At 40.1% G+C, this 23366-nt stretch overlaps 1 protein-coding gene across 6 annotated transcripts in view; it reads right to left on the bottom strand.

Annotated features, from left to right (window-relative positions):
- The window catches only part of CDK6 (cyclin dependent kinase 6), a 136148-nt gene that overhangs the window by 27047 nt on the left and 85735 nt on the right, over nt 1–23366 (bottom strand). For all 6 annotated transcript variants that reach the window (XM_039704975.1, XM_039704964.1, XM_039705009.1 and 3 more), the window contains one exon: nt 14487–14596. In XM_039704975.1, coding sequence (XP_039560909.1) covers nt 14487–14596 — 110 coding nt within the window. The remainder of the gene's footprint in view (nt 1–14486; nt 14597–23366) is intronic.

Here is a 23366-nt window from a genome sequence, read left to right as displayed (position 1 = left end):
TTGCTTTCACGGTACAGCTTTAGGCTAAAAGGTTTTGTGCCATTAGGTTGACTTCTCTTGTAACAAATTCTTTTAAACCAAATGTCTAACCTTGTTACCATTCTTGTATCAGGTGAAAGACTATGCACACATAACTATTACCCAAAGGAAAATAACTCTTACCTACCTGTGATTCTTCCTTACCAAAGGGAAAAGAAAGTTATGAACACATACAGTCTACACACTGGTTCCCCTGATCTCCCCAAAGATAATGAGTAAATTAACATCCAAGTATGTTTTCCCAGATTTTCTTGGGCTTTATCTCTATCTTAGTAATGCCAAGCAACGAGCTTCACAGATGAAAGTTTACTCAATGGATAAAGACCTTATACTCTTAATGCACTTAATACAAAACACTGTGAAAGGATAATGTCATAAATGATGATTTATTTTCACCATTATGGGCAACACAGAAAATGGTACTTCTAAGTGATTCAATTACTAGCCTAACTTTGAAAAAACCACACCAACAGACTCTAGAACTGGGAAGAGTAAGGCAAAAAAAGCAAGTATCTGACTATAAGAGCATCAGAAAAATTCTGTAAGTCAATTTTTTCTGTCAGCTGCAGTAGTACAGTGACACAGTGACAATGAGGTAATGGAGGATGCACATGGGCACTCTGTGAGACTTCAGAAATGGAGTTTCAGGAGATAGCAAATGTCCATGTTTGAAGGGAAATATATAATTCAAAAGATGTTCTCACAATCTAAAACATGAAATTCTCAATACAGAATAAAATCTAAGGAAAAGTGATTTTTTTCCCCTTCTGGAAAAACATTAAAGGCTAAGATACAGAATCCTTGGGTTTTCTCTCCATCTGGGCTTCAGCTGCTCCTGTGTAGTGTCAAGTACATGTTTTGATCTGTGATCACTTCATTTGCCCCCATACTAGGTGTTAATGACACCTGTTTCTCTAAGCCTCTCTAAATGTTCAGATAAACCTGAAACACCAGAACTGTGCCCACCCACAACTAATATGTCGCATCACCCTCAGCGGTAATAAAACACCCTTGGTCAGAAAAAAATTCTGTAAATGGATTATAACTCTTCAGACAAGAAAGGCAGGGAAAACATTTCAGTACTAAATGGCAAACTGTTATGTGAGCAGAGGTTAAATTTCTATTTCAACCTTTTTCCCCAGCTGCTGAGTCTGAGTGTCAAAAGACATGAAAGTGGAATAGAAGGATGGTGTGAAGAAAATACTTCAATTTTTAGCAGCTGTGCTGGTTTACAGTGAATTAATAAACACCTGCAGAAAAGCTTGAGATAAATATTTAAGGTAGACGTTATGCACAGCAACCATGCAAGGAAAACTGATACAGTTTTCAAAGACCAGTTAAACTAGATACAACTTTGCCCTAAGCAATACTTTGTCCCATGGAATAGACCCTACTCAGGCCAGAGAAGCTGTGAAATTTCTATTCACTGGCCCATGACAGTGCACAATAATCTGAGTTCACCTATTAGGAGCTCTCTGGTTATTTATCCTGTTCAGCTTCTACTGATTTCACATAAAATTTTGTTCCCCACTTGAATCCTGATCAAAAGAAAGAGTTAGTTTATATATTAAAGAGAAAACTGAAAACCTAACTCCCAGGTGATGACACTGCTAGTTTATATATTAAAGAGAAAACTGAAAACCTAACTCCCAGGTGATGACACTGCTCATCACCCTCCCCTATGCAACTGCAGTACATTTTGTGCTGTAGATTTCTGTGTTACCAGGCTCCCCAAATTTTTTTGCAACAATTTTTATGCTATTATCTCTGCTTTGCCGTTACTGAACCATAAGCCATTTGTGGTGTCTGTGGCACAGCTCTGTTGGTTTTTGACATCATTTTAATGGGAAAAGCACACAACTCCATCTTTACAAAATGAACCTTCCCTCAGTCTCTGAAACATTGAGCACATGCAGCTCCTTGAATCACCCCATATCTTGAACTCTTTTGTCCCCACATTACCACAGTGTTCATCACCTTCATGTCCACCACAAGGAGTTCCTCAATATCCAGATGGAGATGGCCTGTCATTTCTGAAAAAACCTCAACCTAATTTGTTCAGAATTAAAGAGAAAAACAGAATCCTCTTCTGGAGCAAGTAAATAATCAAGTAAAAACATCCTCCTGTGGTGAGCCATTTTATGCCTTGCTTTTCACACAGTTGTGGTGGGCATGTTTGCCAAAAATAAAGGGTTTGCTAAAAGGTCCAGGCCCGCTTTAAACTCCGCTCATACTTTGCAGCAAAATGCCCTCAAAATCAAACTCTTAAAAGATCCAGGAGATGAGCAACACCTACCTCTCCTTTTGCAATTACTTCACAGGAATGGAAAAATGATTCCAAGGCAGGAGAGAAGCAAGCATGTCTGTTTCTGTGCTTGAGTGGGTAGGACACCCACGTAGAATACGGTTCTGACTCTGTACATGTAGTCTTTCACTGCTAATGGTCTGATGAGATCTAGGTCTAACTGAGAACCTTCATTCTTACAGCAGCACAGTATGATTCATCACTGCCAAACAGGCTTAAATTAACAGCTATGGATAGAAATGTTACAGAAAGATCTCCTGCTATGTATACTTCTTTAGATGCTGAAAGCTTGCTCCCAAATTATTTGGATATAAAGAGCACTTAAAAATTATTAAATTGTATAGAACAGTGTGTATGCTGTACTGACATAATAATAAAACCTGTTCATGGACATAATCTAATAAAAAAGATCTGATAATTCACGGTAGTTGGTGAAATTCTGGATGATATAGCTCATTGAGCCATGTACCTTTAGGTAACTGATTCAGACTCAGTGAAAATCAATAGTAACTGAATCTTCATGCCAATTTACTCCAGTTCAGTTGAATAAATGAGTGGAAATGAAGTAATCTCTTGGATGAAATTCGTATTTGACAAATGTCTATATTCCAAAAGCACTTATTACTGGCAAACTTCAATATGTTAGGAGAAAAGCTACGAACATAGAGAATATTTAAGTAAAAGAAGAAATACTTTCTCAGAGTTTGTCTCAAGAGTTGTATCTGGATGGAATTCATTCAGTGCATCTATAAAAGGAAAGCAGAGCACATTATGTATGAGTTTCTGGAAGAAGTCACACGGTTTGACCATGCCAGACGGACGCTTCCTAAAAGACTGCAAAACGAAGCATGCCACAAGCACAAGAGAACAGCCAGGCAGGTCACATGCTGACACCAAGAGCTTGTCAAACCCTGGCTCTGCCTCTAGCAGTCGGTACACCATGGTGGCTCTGTCTCACATGGACTCATTTGTACAGGGCCAGCAGGTCAGGCAGAGCAAGCAAGCAAATGTAATGGCAGTGCCACAGGCTGTGTGCAAACAAAAATCAAAAGCAAGGCAACAACACGTGCTTTCATATCACAAGGCAAACTATGGCTTCAAAGGAAGAAGCGACAGGAATTGCTGTGACTTAGGGTGAGCTGTATCCTGCCAACACCAGGCTCCTGATGGCAAAGGCAGCTCCAGTTACACGTGGGCAACACGTGCTGCTCTGTGGCAGGTGGCACATACATGCAGAAGAGGCTGTGGCCACCTCCCTTCCTCACCAAGTTAGGACTCTATCTAGGTCTTTGACATCTGCAATGCACAGACTGGCAAGTTCTCTCCAGTTGCCTCAACCCTGCAGTATAGGTAAGCTTTCCACAGAGACAGTGGGGAACTGCCTCTGGGCACCATGATTTCCTTGGAGAAATTGTTTTCTAGAAATCTAAATATCAAACTTGCTTTCACACTGACGTTTTGAGGTCTCCTTTCACAGTCAATTATTTACTTGGTACGAAACAGTGCAACGTCTCAGAAAGCTGTTATGTTTTGCTCTGCTATCCTTAGCTGTTTTCAAACTCCACACATTGTCTGTTCCTTTAGGTCTGCTTTTCACTTCCCTCATGCACATTTATGGGGTTTTATCAGATACAAAGAACATTTGACAGCCTTGGTGACCAATACATATGGAGAAGTGCTAGTCTGAAGTTGTTGAAAAACTCAATTATGAGACAGATTAGTCCTATATACTTCTCAACTAGTACATATTGTCTTTATGACTGACCAATGGTAGCTTATTTTTAGACTTCTTTTCTGCACAAACACAGAAAATTCAGTAAAGGCTGCCCGGATCAAAATGTCTAACAATTTGGAAAAAAACTCCCACACTTGGGAGCTCAGCAACATGAATCACAGTTAAAGTCTAGTCTTTTTTTCTCCTTTCTAGAGTGCACCAGTGTCCAGGAAAGGATCCCAGGAATTTAAATACCATTTTGTAGCCATTTTCCTATGAAAGAGAAAAGTAAATAAAAACAATGTTTAGTTGTATTACGAGTCAAATGAAAGTACACAGAGGTTCCCCTGGCCAAACTCTAGGCAGAAAGCAAAGTCTCTCCCAGCCAAGTTCCTGCAGAGGGAAGCTGTGTGAAAGAGCCAGGAGACCCTTTCAAACAGAAAGTCTTTGGGCAGTGTACAGCTGGCTATCCCTCAACAGGCTAGAGAGCAAGGGGCATGGATGACATTGCTCTGCTTCTCTCCTGTTCTCTGGCTAGTGGAGGGACTGCTGAAAACAATCTGCAGGTGGGGATCCCTCCAAAGCAGCCCTCAGGCTGCTCTGGCTTATCGCAGGTATGAACTTGTCTTTGAGATGCTCCAGAGGACACAAAGGTGGTGCACGTTCACAGCGACTGACCAGCAGCTGTGCCCAGCACAGCTCAGATCCAGATGTTTCTGCTGCCAGCTGCATTTCCAAATATCCATTGCAAACACTATGATGTTAATAACAAGGACTTACAAATACCTACATCATGACTGACATGTTGTGGTCTTAACCACAAGCTCTTTGACCTCTGGTGAGACTAATTCAGATTTTCACAGACTGGAATATTGAACCTCTAAGGAATGCATATAATTTTAAGGACTATGTGTTCAAGGGGGATTTCAGAGCAGTGTTGTGCCACCTGCAATTAAGAAGCTATGGGGAGCTCTCCAGGAGGAGACCTCTCTCATGAGGTGCTGTCTGGGCTGTGTGCAGCCACTGGCTGCCAGCCCAGAGCCACCCAGTCCTGGTCCTGGTCCCTGGGCCACTGCCTTGCCTGACCCCACACCTGAACCGAACAGTCAAATTAAACTTGGTCAGCTAGCACCATTTCTCCGGGGCTTTGTGCCACTGCTTCAGGGTTCCCTTCTGGCTTTTTGTCATGGGCAGAGGCAGTTTTTGGTTTCTATGGTTTATCAACGGTTTCCCTTACCAACAGATCTATTCCTCTGACTGAAAGTCTGGCACAGCTGGAAACTAGAAGCAAAACCACAAGTGAATGGCCTGGCACTTACCACCCATCTCCAACCACAAACCCATACAGTTACTGGATTTGCCTAACGGCTATCAATCACCCCAACTGCAGACAAACAAATATCAACTAGAAAAGGCTTGAGGGAAAATGTGAGCTAAAAACCAACATGGTATTTTACTTTTAATGAGGTGATGCTGTCTTGGAAACACATTTATTTCTTACTTGATACTTATGGCATTATTCTGCCCTTCTCTCTATTAAGGTGTGTTTGTCCTTTGCCTAAAGCCAATGCAAGTTCTGCCTTGGAGGTCAGGTAAAACAGAAAACAATCCTCATTATCCAAAAACTGGAATAACATGAACAAGTGCAGTCTTCTGCTTCCTTTTATATTAAGTTTCCTTAAGTGTGAAGCAGAATGTCATTATTGTTCTATCAGATCACTAAGTTAAACTGTGGCTTGTGTCCATTCAACTTTAAAAATACATGAAAAAAATTTTCGTAATAGGCTGGCCACTTATCTGGGGAGGAAGAAAAAAATCCCAGTTTATTAGGTCTAGTTTGGAAAAATGATGATTAGCCTCCCACTCACCCCTATGCACATGAATGGCAGAAGCATAAAAGAAAAAAGAGCAAAGCACAGTATTTTGAATGCTGACAAGATCTTTCTAAGGAATAAACCTTCTCCCAGTACAGTTGGTCTGGACTGTGGTGAACTTTTACGGCACTTGCAACTTGAATCATTCTTGCAACAAAACAAGATATTTTCCAAAAATGGCAGAACAAATCCAGGCCAGAATTTTACTTTGGTTAAAGGCTGCAAAAATTAAGCTGTGTAGCTTTTATAGTTCTAAGCTGCAACATCCACCACTGCTTGTTAGAACAAAAGACAAAACAGAAAAAATAAGTTGTTATTTTAGTTCTTTCTGCTACCAAGATCTAACTGTAAGCAAGCACACAAGTGAATGATTACACTTTGGAGCTCTTGGTCCACTAGATATGTTGGTTTAAGGTTCACTGGAAAACACCAGATAATATGATTGCAAAGTCTGTGTTTAAATTGCTGTGTGATAAAGAGACCAGTTCTCTCTTAAACCACATTTAAAATGTTTGGCAGTTTATATGGAAAACCTAACTTATAAGCAGCATTCATGGGTGTACCTAGTTGCTTTTTGCCATGGCTCTGCTGTCTTGGTTTTATTATACCTTCCCTCCCAACATCCAGTTATACATCCTATTTTTTCTTTTGTGAAGAGATTCCTCTGCTTCTCTCTCTAGTTCTCTCTTCTTTCCAACCTAAAGAAGATTGAAAATATATTACAGATCTTTTCTCTGCTTCTGAAATACATTTCAGAAATGTGCTGAAAATAAGAGAACACAGCATGAGAAAGAAAAGTTAAACTAAGAACTGAAAAGAAGTAGAAATTTTCCATATGGAGGAATACAGGATCTAGTAGGCAAAGCCAAATATTCCTACTGCTGCATAGCTACTGTGCCCACTTAAAACAGTGAGGACTAAATTATCAGATATGCTAAAGCAGAGGAAAATAACTGACAAGGAATTAAGATGCATCTGAAATGATACTGTGTCATAGAAATATGCCTCACAATTTGTTGCATGGCAGTATTCATATTTTAGAGTCTCCTTATCATCTTCAGAGACTCTTTTCAGACTGTGTTATTGGTATTGTTTTTGTATGTGCAGAAAGGTAAAATAAAACTGAAGTCTTCACTACTATCAATCAGAGTTGTCCTTCTTTCTCACATTCAGTAATTCCAGGATTTCATCTGTAATATCCATACACACAATAAGAAGTTAAAATATCAGTCTGCTGACAATTCACAATGGTGTGCAAATAAATATAATTTTAGAAAGACAAGGAATATAATCCTTTCCTAAAGAAATCAGGCTAAGTTCATCAACTGATTTCAGTTTGGGACAGTTCTGTTTGTGGTGGTTTATATGAATATGCAGACTCTCTGCTCTGCTCCCGTCCAAACCCAAGTATCTGCAGCCACATCACTGATGCACCTGGGCTGCTGCAGGAATACGTCCTATACTTAGAAAAACAAGCTCAATTCAATTGCACAGTACTTTGTTGATAATGTTTCAGTATATTGTTGATTACAGGCTTTAAACAAATGTTTCTGCTTTCATAAAGGTTTGGATAATTGAATAATATTAATCAAAATAAAAATTCAAGTAATGACATACTGTTACTTAATGTGAAGTGAGGGTCATTTAGCACACATAAACAACCCCCCCATTGGGCATGCATTTGCAAAGTTACAGACTGATTATTCCACAAGACCATTCAACAGCAAAATAACTCATCACAAGGAATGACTAACCCAGATTATGTCAGGAGGAGAGGACACAGTACTTTTAAATTTCTAAGCAATTATGTGCAATAGCAGCATTTCTGTGAAAAATTTTCCCCAAAGCCCACTGTCCTCTTTACTTCAATCTTCAGATGAAGAACACGCTTAGGCCACTGATAACCTGTGGCTCTCTGCTGAGCATGCTGCCAGACGTATACATCTTTTTTTTTCTTTTTCTTTGAAAGTGCAAGCTTAAAAGCCTGTATCTGTGAGAGATTAGCACCTACAGAACAGTTAATTCAGACCAAATGAGAGCATGACGAAACTGATGCTAGGAAGACAGACTCAAGGAAGAACCAGACTGCAGGTCTCTTCCGAGAGAAAAGCTGCCTGTCCCATTCAGAGCAGCAGGGAACTGCAGGCTCTGTTACAAGTTATCACTTTGTTGCCTCTGGTAACAAACGCGAATTGAACATCTTTCTTTGGATAAGGACATGCATACAGTAGCTCACATACTCATGGCTTGACTTCCTTTGTAGATACCTTTTTGTGTGCACGTGTGTGCGCATGTGTGTGTGTGTGTGTGTGTGTGTGTGTGTGTGTGGTATTTTAGCAGACAGGTAACAATAATCATACTCCTAGAGTGGCTTAAATTCAGACAAATTTAATTTACACACTCTCTTTCGCTTGTGCCATGCAGCCTCATGAAGCCCAGAAGACAGACTGTGAATTCCACCCTTAGCCTCAACTCTCAGCTGACAGTTCTTCATAACTCCTACATATATTGCAACCCTTACTTTGAACAAAGTCTCAGTCCTGGGTTTGTATCACAGATGAGGCAGCTGAAAGCTTATACAGCATCACTGAAAGAAGTGCAAGGCATGGAAGCTGGGGACACCACTACACAACACTCTCTCCTGCCTTACCAGTTTGCAGCACTCTTACAGCGACTGCTTCAAGTGCTGTACTGTGCACATTAACAGAGAATAGCTTTGCCACTCTTTGTGCAACCCTATCACACTGAATTGTTTTTAAAGAGGTTACAATCCTCTTTGAAGTCGGGGTTAATTGCAACAATAATTTCAGTGAAGCCAAGACTTTACTGCATGATCCCGCAAAAAAAGTTAGTCTTTTCACTCAGTGGCAGAAGTTCAAACTTCTCTATCCAGCTTCAGGTTTTGGAGACAGCTTAAAAAAAGGTGTTCTTGTTACATTTGGCTATTTCTTTCTGCAATCACTCGATCATCTTCATCCCAAAAGCATTAACTGAAACTTCAACTGCAGAGCTGACTCTGCTGCTCTTCCTTTTCTCTCAAGTCAGGGAGAGGTGGAAGTGAGGGGCATATCTGAGTGGGTTCTCCTTCTTAGAATCACAGAATGTTGGGGTTGGAGGAGACCTTGAAGGTCATCCAGTCCAACCACCAATCCAGCAGCACCATAATCACTCCTGAGCCACAGCCCCAAGCGCCACATCCATCTCTTGAACACTTTCAGAGACAGTGACTCCAGTATGTTTCTGGACAACTTATTCCAATGTCTGACCGCTCCTAGACTGAATTTTTTTTCCTAATACCTAATCTGAACTTTCCCTGGCTCAGCCTACAGCCATTTCCTCTTGTTCTTTCACTTGAGACATGGCAGACAAGACCGGCCACTACCTCACTACAATCTCCCTTCAGGCAGTTGTAGAGAGCAGTGAGGTCCTGTCCCAAGCCTCCTTTTCTCTGCAACAACCCCAGCTCCCTCAGCTGCTTCTCATAGGGCATGTTTTCCAGACTCTTCACCAGCTCCACTTCCCTTTTCTGGACACCCTCCAGCACCTCAATGTCCTTTTTGAAGTGAGGGATCCAGAACGGAACACAGCACTTAAGGTGTGACCTCACCAGTGCTGAGTACAGAGGGACAATCACTTTCCCAGTCCTGCTGGCCACTCTACTCTTATGGACTCCTTCCACAAACCCATTCTACCACCTGGTTCTGCAGCTGACCCAGGAAAGTACACGCAATGGATTTGATGACTGCACTTCAAACTGTACTAATAACTTACGGCTTGTTTGGAAAGGGGAATAAATATTTACTACATTTTAGTGCTATAGATTATCTACAACTACTCAATAACCTAAGACATTATAGCTAAGAATGAATATGAGTACTGCTAGTTTTTTAAAACCTGATGTTTTGTGACTCTAGGCAGCCTGTAGGTCCCAAACCCAGTGTTCACATCACCAAAATTTTGATATCATCACATCTGAGTACATTATCTACAACAACAAGGTCCCAAGCTCATGCTTTTTCTACACATGATGATGTAACTCTTCTAAACTGGACAAATTTACACCACTGAACGATGACTTATATGCCAATAACGTGTTTCCTCGTGTCTGCTATTTGTGCCACCAGGGATCTTGGCCCACCATAGGTATTTCAGTAGAATCACACATCTCTTATCTGCTATTACAATTTGCACAATTTACGTATTACCAATTGCACAGTTGGTAATGCAATAACTGTCTCACATATATTAGGCGTTGACAGAGTGGGCTGAAAAATGAGACAACTGCTAAAACATGATTTAATATTTAAAAACTAATAAATAATAACCTCATACTATTCATGCCAATCTTGTGGCTTACGAATTTCTGTGACTGATGATTTTACCAAAAGCAGGCCGATTAAAACACGATGGAGCTGGTGCATGAACAGTCTCAATAAAAAACCCATGTGAACAGAATTAATTCCCTCCTGGATAGATGAAGCTTGTTGCACTGAGATAATACTGTTTTACTTTTGGTTTGAGGAGGTGGAAAAGGGTTTTGGGGAGTAATGTCTTTCCAGTTTTGGGTTTGAATTGGTGCCTGTAAACATGCAGTCACATGGCCACCCTCTAGTGTATGACTTCAGCTTGACTAGGCTGTGAATACAACAGAAGATACAAAAACTAAGTCTCTTCTGATGATTTTTAGCTCTGTATTTACTCCAAAGGGAGACAAACACAGTTGATTGTTTAATATTTTATAGTTAAATGTGCCCAGCTGTAATTGTTACATAGATAGCCTGACTCCTGAGTCCCAAATGCACACATACCAAACTCCTAGTTAGTGAAGCATTGAAACCCTACAGAAAACTGGGCAGGTATAGATGAAGTAAGAACGAAGTACCAACATATTTTGACGTATTTTCTCAAGACTGACTACTCAGAAGAGAATCTATGATTGGTGATCTGAGTTTTCTTTCATAGTGCATTTCACCCATACCTGAACCTGGGATTCCAGTCTTTTCCCCCTTTCACCCTCATTCACCTGGATTAAGTATCACGTAACTGAAGCAAGAAGACATTCTCTTCTTCCCTAAAGCACTGGTCATGGCTTCCTGCTTAGGAGCTGCCCACACTCCTTGAGCCAGCTGGAAGAGTTTCATGTATCCAGACAGAAGTGCATGCTACTCCCATTTTTGCCTTTCTCTTTAATGAGGTGTTCACCAAGTAGAAGGTACAAAGCCCTTTCCTACTGGCCTGGAAAATGCTCAGCCTCAAAGTGTAGTATAAGTGATTCAAATCTTTATTTGAACATTAAAAAAAGCCAATTTATGTCCCCATGCCCTCAAGGCCCCTGTCAATCCTGCCAACTGTATCTCTGAAGGACTCTCTGATATGGTAGCATAGCTTACAATTTCCCCTACTGATTTTTACTATCCATGCACCAGAGCTTTTAAAACACAAAGAAAACAGGCACTATGACAAATATGTTTACTCTTTCATTACATAATGACATTCCATCCAAATATCTAGAAGTCACTGCAAACTGCTTAACTAAACAGGAAAGAGCTGTCATACAAGGAATTTTTGAAGTAATGCTTTATTTCAGGGGTGTTGTCATCAGCAGTGGCCATGGATAGAAAAGACACATTTAGCAGAAGAGCTTCTGTGTACATAACACATACACCTGAGTACTGAGCAGTTTATTGCTGACCTGTGAATAGAATAGATCCTTGGGAATCTAAGGGATTTTAGGATACAAACTCTATGCACTGACCTCTGCAGAAGCCTATAAATCTGTACCAAAATTAAAATGTGCCGTTTTAAAATAGCTATGATTTTATCCAAACCTCAGACTGTGGGAGAGAAAGAGCTGAAAAGTGTCATTTGTTTAGCTGAATCAGCCAAGATGAGAGGAATGTTCAAATTTACTCTAGGTGTGTCTAGACAGAGATATATTTATTTTTTTTTTCTGTCCAAGTCCTTTACACACTTCTGTGTACTTCCATCTACTTCTTAAATAAATACTTGGCTTGCATTTGTCATAAATTGTTTTAGATTAAGGGTGATTTAAACAAAAGTGCCATCCACTTAAAACACATAGTAACCTGTAACATACAGACTGGACCATTCATACAGAACTCACTTTTCTCCTGCACTTATCCAGGTTTAAAGCACCCTTACTGTGTTTGTGGCAGCCTACAAAATTCTATTCAATCAAACTCAGACTGTCCAACGTCTCCTTGACATAAACAGGCTTCTGGTATGTTTTGTGATGCTGTATAGTGTTTTACTATGAAACCCATTCCAGTGAAGTCCCTGGGATACAAAATTGCCCACAGAAGTCTCAATGTGTTTCTTAAAAATGACAGACCTTTAAGATCTTTGAAAGAAAAAGCAAAAGAGAGTAGGAAAAGAAGACAAAAGTACCTAGCAAACAGCAGAACAAAAAGGTTGTTTGAATATCAAACCTGTGTCTATCATGCAAAAAGTTTGAGCTGCATTCTCATACACTTATCCTACCAACACCAGTGGAAATACAGATTGATGACCACCCAAGGGCACTACCACTTCCCAGTAAAACTGCTATTGCATTTATTCAGTCTTTTGACTATACTCCACGGAGTTTGCAAAACTTTACATTTTATTGCTACCAAGGTCACAGTAACATGGGATTTCGTTTGCAATCCAGCAGAAGAATCTAAAAGACAACACAGATCATGCAGAGTATTGCAATGTTAACCCACAGAACCACCATGAGGGCTGTTTGCTGTGGCTTTATGGCAAAGAACCTTGAGAAGAGTCTTCCAAATCATCCTTGTACACTGAAGCATGTAGCAGTCATATTGTTTGTGATGAAAGAACACAGTACATACAGACTTGGCAGATTCCTGACCTCTACAGTTTTTGACAGTCTCCCAAATATAAGACTGAGAATGTCAGACTGACCCTATCTGGCAAGAAAAATAGAAGTCCTGGTTTTATTGAACTCTGGTTCAAATCAGATTAATTTCTACAAGAAAAAAATACTGGTTTTGTAGTATTAATGTAATATTTGCATTTATATATAAGTAGAAAATTTAATTTACCATGTGAATATGGAGATTCAGAAAAGCTCATACACCATTACAAGAAAAAATAAAATTAATTTGGTGGAGTTTGTATATGGCAGTATTTCTTATCTGTCAAAATGCTTCAAATTAAATGAGAGGAAAAATAAAGTTTTGAGCATGTAATGAAGTTCTGCATTCATTTTTTGGCCTGTATCACTCTTATTGCAAATGGTAAAATGAAGCTTTTTATTCTCCTATTTGAATCAGAAAAATTAGCAGCAGCTTAATACTATTGTGAATATGTTGGTATATGGGCCAAGACTGAATCTTTAGAAGTTTGCAATGTGATAGTCTTAAAATCCTCATTCTTTTTTTCTCTCATTTTCTGACTTCATTTCTGAGTCAGAGACAGAGAGGGTGGAGGATACTCTACCCAGGTCATTTGACCAGGCAAGAAGCCCAAGAAAAATTATTTTTCCATATAACATTAATAACTAGTAAAATCCCAAAATTGTTTTGCAAGACTTCAATTAGTATTTGAACTTACTGTATAAATTACACAGTTGTTTCTCAAGGCCCTTATAGCACTGCATTCCCTTCTAAATTTTACTGATTTTGGGTTTTAGGTTTGACCGAATATATACTTTTATTTCACATTTTCATTCCGTATATCCTTTGGCTTCACCATGGGTGTTAAAAAATGCTATACAGCTTCTACCTGAAGATCACTCAGGTGATGACAACATGCACTTTTTGCCTTTAGCTCAACCAAAATGAAAGTGATTGGCTTAGTATCAAGACAGATTTACCCTGTTAAAACTCTTGCAGGTTTGTTCCTCTCCACACTCTACATGGTACAACCTGCACATAAGTGTCTTTCCACAAAGACCAGAACATGAGAGGAACTCTTGAATTCACAGCTCACCTGCATCCAGCAGTAATATTTTGTAGTGAGATAGTTCTGATTTCATACAATCAGCTAAAAAAAGTCATATCTTGGAGGATGGATTTGACTACCCTTATAATCTCTGTTACCCTACCCTCAGGCTACATAAGTTATTCTTAAAAAATCCCAGCTCTAGAAAACAACTTTATAGTGACTTCTTAAATCTCAAATATCCCAAGAGCAGGCTACAAGCAAACACTGCTTCAGTGCACAAACTGCAGAGGAAGAAGACCTCTGCGACCACAGTGTCCTGCCTTCCTCAGGGTAAATCCCTTCCAGAATCCAGCTTTACTCAAATTGATCAGCCTCTCTCAGCCAGTTTTAGCTGCATTTGGATTCACATTCAACCAGAACACCACGATGCTCATGCAAGTTTTACCAAGAGCTGAGACTCCCATCAAAACAGACCTCAAGATAGCAAAAAGTATGAATCTGCAATGGACATTTATATTTTGCACTGCAAATAAAACATCTTTTTAGGCCTTTCCAATATAAACATGATTCGGTGTATTGTAACAGGCATTACTGCACATTGTTTCAAATGAAAGCATGAAGAAAATAAAACTGTATTTCTTACTTTCGACGGAACATTTCTGCAAATATGCAGCCAACACTCCAAAGATCAACTGCTGTTGCATAACTGGACTGAAGCAAGACTTCAGGAGCTCTATACCACAAAGTAACAACCTGCAAAACAAAAAGGAACAGAAAAGAGAGTGCTTAGCTGCAGAATTACAACCTCCTAAGTGCTCTATGTACAGCTTCCACTTAGTTTGATCTATATTGTAAAAACTCAAATATTAGGGAAAAGCGGTTTAGCCACCACAGAGAAAAGGGTCCTGTATGGATAACTGCAGTGATGATGACTCAGGATATGAGACCATTTCTTGTCAAGAACATTGCAATTCAGGGTACAACAAAAATAGTTTCAGAGTACAGCACTGGTGTGATAATCATAATACCACAACACACTATCAGCAACTCTTTGAAGCTTTTGCAGCTTACAGACCCCAACCACTTTCCAGTGGAGATTTTGATTCTCCATAGGGTTAATGTTAGTCAATTGAACAAGGCATTTTTTCCTAACTTTTGTGGATGTAGGTGTAGTCACCAGAGCCAAAGTAGAAACAAACAAACCAGGGAATACTGTAGGTTTACCCATAGGACAAATCAGAATCTAGCACGTCTGTTCTCAGCTTTTTATTTTCTACAAGAGAAACTGAGTTAACTCAGGTGCATGGGCCAATAATGGTAAAGATGTTTGACCTGCCTCAAAAGTTGTCTCTGAAGAAACTGACGAAAATATAACTTTTTTTTTATCGGTTAGATACAGATTAAATCAAACTCTTCTCAAAGCTGTCCCTTACCAAAGGCATCAGTGCTGTCTAGTGTGCTTTCCCTGGATACAAAGGAACCCTAAACTGTCAGTTTTCAACCAAGCAACACAGCACAAGGATTCCTTTACACCTGTGTGACTGTCTCTGTCCATGTGCTGCTGGTCAGACCAGCAGTAACTTCTCTCACACTGAATGTTCAAATGACACACTCCTTCCCAAGGACATATGCCATGTAAAGTGCCTGCTTTTAGGCTGTCCTTGTCCTGGTGGTTATGCCACAACACGTTGTAGGGACCCAGTGGTAATTTTTCTGGCACTGCTCCATCAATGTACTTTCGTAATTCCTCCTCACTGGACCCACAACAGAGATGGACCAGTTTATATTTATCCTTTTGTATCCCACAAGTAGACCAAATACAGATGAGGCTGACTGTCTCTTCAGGATATTTTCAGAAGAATGCAACGAGCTTCTGCACAGTCCTGTCTGAGCTACTATCTTGCTAGAATACAATCTCAGAGACACAGGAATATTCATCCTGAATACAGTTATAATCCAGCCATAACAACATATGACCATTAGCTAAGTGCCAATATTTTCTTACTCTGTGCTATAATTTAAACCTCTGACTATTAATATGGGAGCTGGCAGGGCCTCTAAAATTACTGCTGTTTTCTTCAACAAACATGAAAATCGGAGATGTAACATTCAGGAGGAGCATGAACCAAACCAAGCCTCTGAAAAAAAAGGATAAAAACAAAGAAAAGTATAAGAATGAAAATAAATTTTAAAATTATGTTAACTAGGATAGTGAGTTCTGAATTTCAAGACCAACACAAAGGAATGTGTAAGAATAGTGAGTTTTTTAATGATGATAATGTAATTGTCTTCTAAAGAAAAATAACAATAGAAGTAATCAGCTGAATTTGCTGGTCAAAGCCAGATGAAACAAAAGCAAATACAACATTTATTACAATCGTTAAATGCCCTGACAGCCTTTGGAACCACTGAATGGCTATTGAAGGGAGGTTCACGGATATTTGCAGGAGCAGTCATATTTGCTAACAGCTCTTCTAAACACTTTGATTTTTTTTATAAAATTTGTCTATGAAACAGTTCAATACAACAGTACAAAGCACTGTGCTGGCAAGCTATATTTCCAGATAGTGATCCACAGAAACAGATTCCCGTGTGGAAGGTGGGCTCTACTTAGCTCCATTTGTCTTGTTCCTGATTTGCTACCATACAAGTGATGCTTTTATGAAACACTTCTCTCTATAAAAACCAGAGAAGTTTCTTCAGAGATTCACTTCCAGGAAAGAAGACAAATATATCTGGAGATCAGGGATTCTCTCTAGAGATGCCCTGTCTGAATCGGATATAATTTCTCCTAAAACACGTTATTTTTCCTAATGCAGATGTATCTCTCAAACTGAACTACGCTTTTATTCTCACAGTACATTTGTGGAAAAGCTTACTGAAGTAATATTGCTTTTAGAAATTAGATATAGCAATTTCAACCCATTACTGTTTGTGAATGGCTGGGTGTAGTGTCAGGAGGAAGAGCTGTGTGATCTCTCATCTGTGGGAATACAACCAAACCTCATGATTCCCCGTTTAAGGTCCACATGGCTCTTCTCACACAGAGATAAGATGATTTATAATAAGGATGATTTATTTTCCCCAAACCCACAAGCCCTGCAACATTAGGGCTCTGCACTCTCATAGGCAAAGAACCAGGGGATGCATGGTTGTGGACCATATGCCCCAAACTGAAGTCCCTTCCAGATGAGTGTGGCACAGGACAGCTGCTCCTTTCCTGAGAGTTGCACCACAGCTCTTGCCCCTGCCCATGCTTCTCCAGGGGAAGAGTGCTACTTTCAGACAGCTGCAGAAGTGTGCAGCACAGTGGCTGCTTCTCCCATGTGACCCCTTACTGGCAAGTTCCCCAAGCATTTGCACCCTGCTATGCTCCATGCATGCATACACAGGGCATTGGAGATTTTTCTTGAGTAATTTGGAAAGTTAAACCTGTAAACCATAAGATTTCCAAAAGACTAACAGTTAAATTTCAGCTAATGCCTGACTGCATTATAGTCAGAGGAGAAGAAATCTGTGTTGAGCTGTTTTGATATGCTCTGTCATTAATGTGTCACTATAAAAGTGATCAAATGACCTTTATGGTTTGTAACATGCAAGTCTGTATTTCAAAATGCGAACCTGAAAGGGATCAAAATGTACTAAATGTCAGTTCACACATAAGTAATGCCACAAAAGGATGACTCCTTTTGTGGTCAAGGTCTTCTCCTGAAAAGCACAGGATGATGAGTACGATGCAGTGGTTTTGAAAGTTTCACACTCTCTCTTACCATAGAAACCAAGAAAATATTTGTGGACATTCCATTAACATTTGCAGAGAAGTAGAAATGAAAATTATTCTGAACACAGGATATGGTGAGGCTGAACAAGCAGGTCATCACTTCCTCTTCAGCATGGTTATGAGTGAACAAATGCTTTGCTTAGGTAAGTCACACTACCAGGGAAACAAGGTCTCCCTGAGCGACAGCGCACTTAACAGAGTTGCTCAATTAAGTCCCATTTTTAGGAAGAAAAAAGCATCAGTACCTACATCAGTACATCTCACTTAAATTCTGCCTCTCCTGAAAACCTGACACACATGAAATGAAGCACATGATGATTGTTCTGTAGGAAAAGGATTCATGTTCATGTGCTGATGGAGATCCTAAATTGTGCAAGACTCCAAAATACTCTGGAGGTTGTAGACTTCAGTGACCATGTTGCATTTTAGCTCTCTCTCCTAAGCAACTTTTCTCCACTGCCTTCTCCTTGCTTCTGCTCACCCTGGCTGGTCTCTTCAGCTCCTCTCTTACTCCAGCCAGGTTTCTACCACACCCCATGATCTCCTGGCTTCCTTCTGCTGCCTTCCTGTCTCACACACCAGTGGTCCCCTGACAGCATCACCAAACATGCCTAATTTCCTGCTGCTCCTGGACAAACACCCGGGTGGAGACAGCCTGCTGCCCTGTCCTTCCCTGTGAGGAGAGGACTCTACCATCCCTCACATTCCTCATCCTCCAAGTTCCCTCAAATTTCACACCCTGTTCTCTCTTCTTCCAACTGCATCCAAATGCTCCTGGGCAAAATTATCTCCTTTTCCCCCTTTAGCCTGTTAGCCCACTCTGCCTGTCCTGAAGATACCCTATAACATTTGTATTTAATAGATCCAGCTACATATGAAAAGACTGAGAATATTCACACACTGGAAGAAATAGGTACCTAAATAAGTTCCTTTTCCAGTATATGTTCTTTGCTTCTACTATCCAGATAAGACTGGATGGTATCAGGTAAGAAGTACCTGCAGATCACTACATTTTAAAGTTAATAGATTTAGGCAGCACTTCATGATGAAAATAAATGACGCGTGTTTGAGACACAGTAGAGAGGAAAACAACATCTGCAAAAGTCTACTGAGGCTGTGTCTGACTCTCTGAAGAAGGAAATGTGCTCAGTGAGAAGCAAGGGCAGAGCTGCATTTAGTCAGATGAAGAAAGAGAACTTCATTTTGAAATAAAGCTTTCTGCCTTACTACACCTGACAGATGTGGCTGTCGGGCACCACCTAGCCCAAGGAGTTTCAATCCTTCGCCTCATGTTACTTGTTTCTGATGAAAAATCAAATCAGTGGGAAGTATCTACTCACTAGCAACAGAACAGAAGATCTAGGCACTGTGTCAGTCTCATATAGTTTCCATTTACTTTACAGAACAGATTTTCATTTTTACATAACTGCTTAATTTAAATGGATCTGCACAATATACAGCCCTTTCCAAATATAGTTGCTGTCTGAATAGCATTCAGTTAAAAAAAGACAAAGACAAACAGTGGTTTAGGGATGGGGTTGAGTAACACAGACACAAAAGACTACATTTCAGTTTGCCACAGACTTTAAGTACAGACCAATGCCCAGTTGCACAGCTACACGAACAAAGCAGGGATCAGACTGTAACACAGCAGCTATGTCTGTGCTAGGAAATTAAATGGGACAGGAAATGTTCCTTTGGCACTGAGACCAAAAAGTACAGAGTGGCCTATGTCCATATTATTAAATTCTCAGCCTCCCAAAAAAGGTGACCGCATGCAAACTGCTTATTGGGAATGGTCTTCGGTCCACGCTTAACTGCCAGTGCCTAGGAACTGTCTGGGGAAGGGCTGGTTGGAATAACTCATGCCAGGAACCATTCTAATAATTTAACAGTATAGACAATTGAGCTCCAGTACCCACGAATGTTTTCTGGCACTGTTTAATCTACCAGCCAGTGAGTCACACTGTGGCCCTGGGTCTTCCTTTCACTCCAAAAAGAAGGCATTTTGCTATGCTTCCCTCATCTCCTCTGATTCAGAGGTGGCTCCACAAGAGTGATGGGGTGGGGGAGGCATGGCCTACTCCTCATCTCACCCAGCAACTGGTCTCACTTTATCCTAAACGTGTGTGTTCATCTGACCGGTGCAACTGGTCTTACTTTATCCTAAATGTGTTGCACAGGTCAGATGAACATACACTGCATTTGATTACCATCCATGGGGAGAATCTGACTGGCCCATATGTAGACATCTTCCTTTTAGACAGCCAAAGCCAGATGAGACTAATTCTATACTACTTAGTTCTGAAAGGGCTTGGAAGAGGCCTGTAAAACCTTTTAAAACACTAACTTTCACAGAAATCATGCCACAAAAGAAATTAGCAGGATGCTTAAGTTCACATAAAGTATCTTTGAATCCAAGGAAAATTCTTTTTGTAAATATTTTGCTTTTGTGATTGTGGTTTCTTCTGTGCTTCTTTTGTACTGATTTTGTTAATTATATTGGCCATTAGATGCTGGCTCATTTTGTTACTTAAAGTATTTAAATCTCATGAAAGATTACTTGCAAATTAATTTTTTTAATGATCCCTACTACAGTTAAACTGAGTTTAAGAACTTAGTTTTTTTGTTCAGTTCTCCCCAGCAAGGCTTTCACATGATCTTCAGGACATCTTTTTGACTGTTTTTCATTTATTTTTGTCCTTCCTTTTTGAGTAAAATGAGGGAGCATAGCTACAGAATATATGGTACAGTATGCAGTCAAGCTCTAGTGTAGCTTCATGGTCTTCTAATTCCACAAAAAATCTTTTGCTTCAAACTGTTCACAAGGATTGAAAGTGGAATCTTAGCAAATTCACTATGAACCTGCTACTTCATGGCTTATTCTTCAGGTCTGAGACTGTAAAACAACTTGAAGAATTTTCTTGAAGCTTTGTAAAAAATGTCTTCTCAGCTTTATGACTAAGCTTGACACATTTGCCACAGACTGGAGAGGACAGAATTACAGACAAGCATATTGACTGAAGCCTGGCTTCAATCCCTACTGCAGAGAGAGGCTGTCTCTGCCCAATCCACCTCCCTCTCGCTTGGTAGAAACACAGTTGAAAAGACTCCACAGAGACTGAAAAGAAGAAATGCAGTTTCTGAAATGAAAATGCTAAAATGGCTGGCTAGTCTAACAGTATAACATTGCTTAAAATGAAGTCAATGTAAAAATTGCTTAGGAAAAAGGATTTGTTTAATAGTGTTTCACTGCCTTCAGTGTGGGGTATGGACCAAGAGCCAGGACTGAGCAGGGAAGAAGTGGCAATCTGGAGGGCTGGTGACACTAGGTTGTGGCATGATGGCATTTCTGCAGGATCATGGGCCCTACACCTGTCCTGTGTGCTGCTCTGAGTCCTCCTGGCAGCCCAAGGTGGCCCCACTTCCCAATCCTCTGGTGTAACAGATCCACCACCACCCCCTCAGCATGCCCTGCTCTGCTCCAGCAATGATGATATTCCCCACCTCCTCTTCTGTGCCCCCTAGGAAGATCCAAAGACCTTTGGAAGTGCATCACACCTACGCCACACAGGGAAATGATTTTGTGTGTGTTTTTGTGTGCATGAGTGCTGGGAAATAAGGGAGGAGGTAGTCTGGGGTGTGCTGGAGGCAGGAGCAAGGGGAAAAGAGGTGAGGAAGGGAAGAGAGACAATGCCTCATTCAACCCTGCAGCACCATGCACAACAATTACAGCATGTTCAAAACCCACCTGTCCCACAGGTGTAATGAGGCCAAGATAGGGGATTTTAGCACGTGCTAAATTTTAGCCTTTGTACAATGATGTGTTTTTCATCTCTGGTTTGGAACAAGGGTGTGTCTTCTTTACTTGCTGGCAACTGTCTTACTGTTTTCCTATCACTATCCTTAGAGCATTCACTGAGCATTCTGCATTTATAAAGCAAATCTAGGACATTCTTTAACATAGCTCTGAAGACCTATTATTATTGCTAACTGTGACAGAGAAGGTAGTAATTGCTACATTATATGATGTACTTTAGTTTCCAGGGATAGTATCTGAACAATTACATTTGTTTTATCTCGCTTTTGAGCAGTGGTTCTTCCATTGTTATTTAAGTGTTTTCAGTTCCATCACAGAGATAGGTATGACTGGAGAGAATGTTTCTTTCTTAGAGAAAGATGACCATAGTTTGTCTGTTTATAGAAACATTAAAATAGTTTCCCTTTTAAAGTAAGTGTGTATCAAACTACTCTAGTGGCATTTAAAAAGCACTTCACTTCTTGACAAAAGATTTAGCATGCAAAACATGAAATCCCTTCTAGTGCTCCGGGTCTCATGAAGTGCAACATGGCAATACCAATTTTATCTCTTTATTCACATTTATCTCCATTTTGGGCACAAGCTTGATGAATTGCTTTATGAAAACTGGAATGAATGTTGTTATCATTCCATGAGTTAGATCATCAAACAAAAGATTATTTATTTATAGAAGACACAAATCCCGATCACATGTACCACCCACTATCAAGTTGCCGTTTCAGAATGGGATCTCCTGGTTTTGATGCTAAAACATTTGTGATTTGAAGGAAACATGGTTTAGCATCTGCTGTAAGATAACATGACAAATAAAGAAGCCATTCATTTCTTAGATGTTCTATACACACAAAGCTAACCAGAATTCTCCCTTTTCAATTTCTAGGAAGAACCACATCACCCAGTGTGACAGTGCTGCTGAAGAGCATTTCTAGGTACATCCGTTGTCAGGAGGCATGAACGTGTGTGCGTGTGTGTTTGCACATCATGTGCGTAGCTGAAGATACTTTGCCTGCATTCAGTGGTTTTACCTTAAAAGTCTCTGTGCACTACACATCTGAGTGGAACAACTACTAGAAAGGAAACCTGGCTCTTAACCTGAGGTAATATTTCAACCACTAGTGATTCAGACATCACCTCAAAATTCATACAAGGAAATATATTTCTACTAAGCAGAGTATTTCACAGAATTCTCTACAGAGACAATATAGAGAACATTTCTGAAAGACTACCTGAGACTTCAAGTGAAGAGTGTTTTATCTTTATACAAAGAAGAAAGGAGCAAAATTAGTATCAGCAACACTGCTCTACCTCATCCAGATCCCATGAAAGTCAGACTTGCCAGGCCTTGCTGTGTATTGAGATCAACATCATGATCCTCTATTCTCTGAGCTGCAGTGCAGTCTTCTGTGGAATATGGGACGACTCAATTATTTGCAGAAATGGTCAGCTTTGCATGCAATGAGACGTGCTTATATTGCAATGTATTTACAGATAGAGATACTTAACACTGAGAGTGACAGACATTAAATAGAAATAGCCATTCTTCACTTCAAGGCTCATAATCAAATCTGTACACTGGAACAGCAAATTCTAATAATCTATCTCAGAACTAAAAAGACCCACAAAGGCAGACAGAAATAAACATCACTGTCTTCTTATGCAGATCAAGTCAAACACCTATTGTAAGGAAGAAGACATTTCCTTTCACAATTCCAAATGAAACTAAAGCGAAAAAACCCTAAAAAATTCTTAAAGGTGGCAGTCTGAGACTATACCTTGGAATACAGACCTTGTTCTGGGTCTGGCAGCAGCAATTTGGCACATTTTCACTTGCTCAGTCACCTGTTGGCATTAGCTGGCTCAGGGAACAGTCCTAACTTCTAGAAGTACATCTTGGGCTTTGTTCCAGTTGCTCTGCTCTCCTC

Source organism: Passer montanus, unplaced genomic scaffold, assembly GCF_014805655.1.
Source record: "Passer montanus isolate IOZ18808 unplaced genomic scaffold, ASM1480565v1 scaffold10, whole genome shotgun sequence".
NCBI lineage: Eukaryota > Metazoa > Chordata > Aves > Passeriformes > Passeridae > Passer > Passer montanus.
The sequence above is the reverse complement of the archived record's forward strand: the minus strand, read 5'-3'. Positions and strand labels throughout refer to the sequence as shown.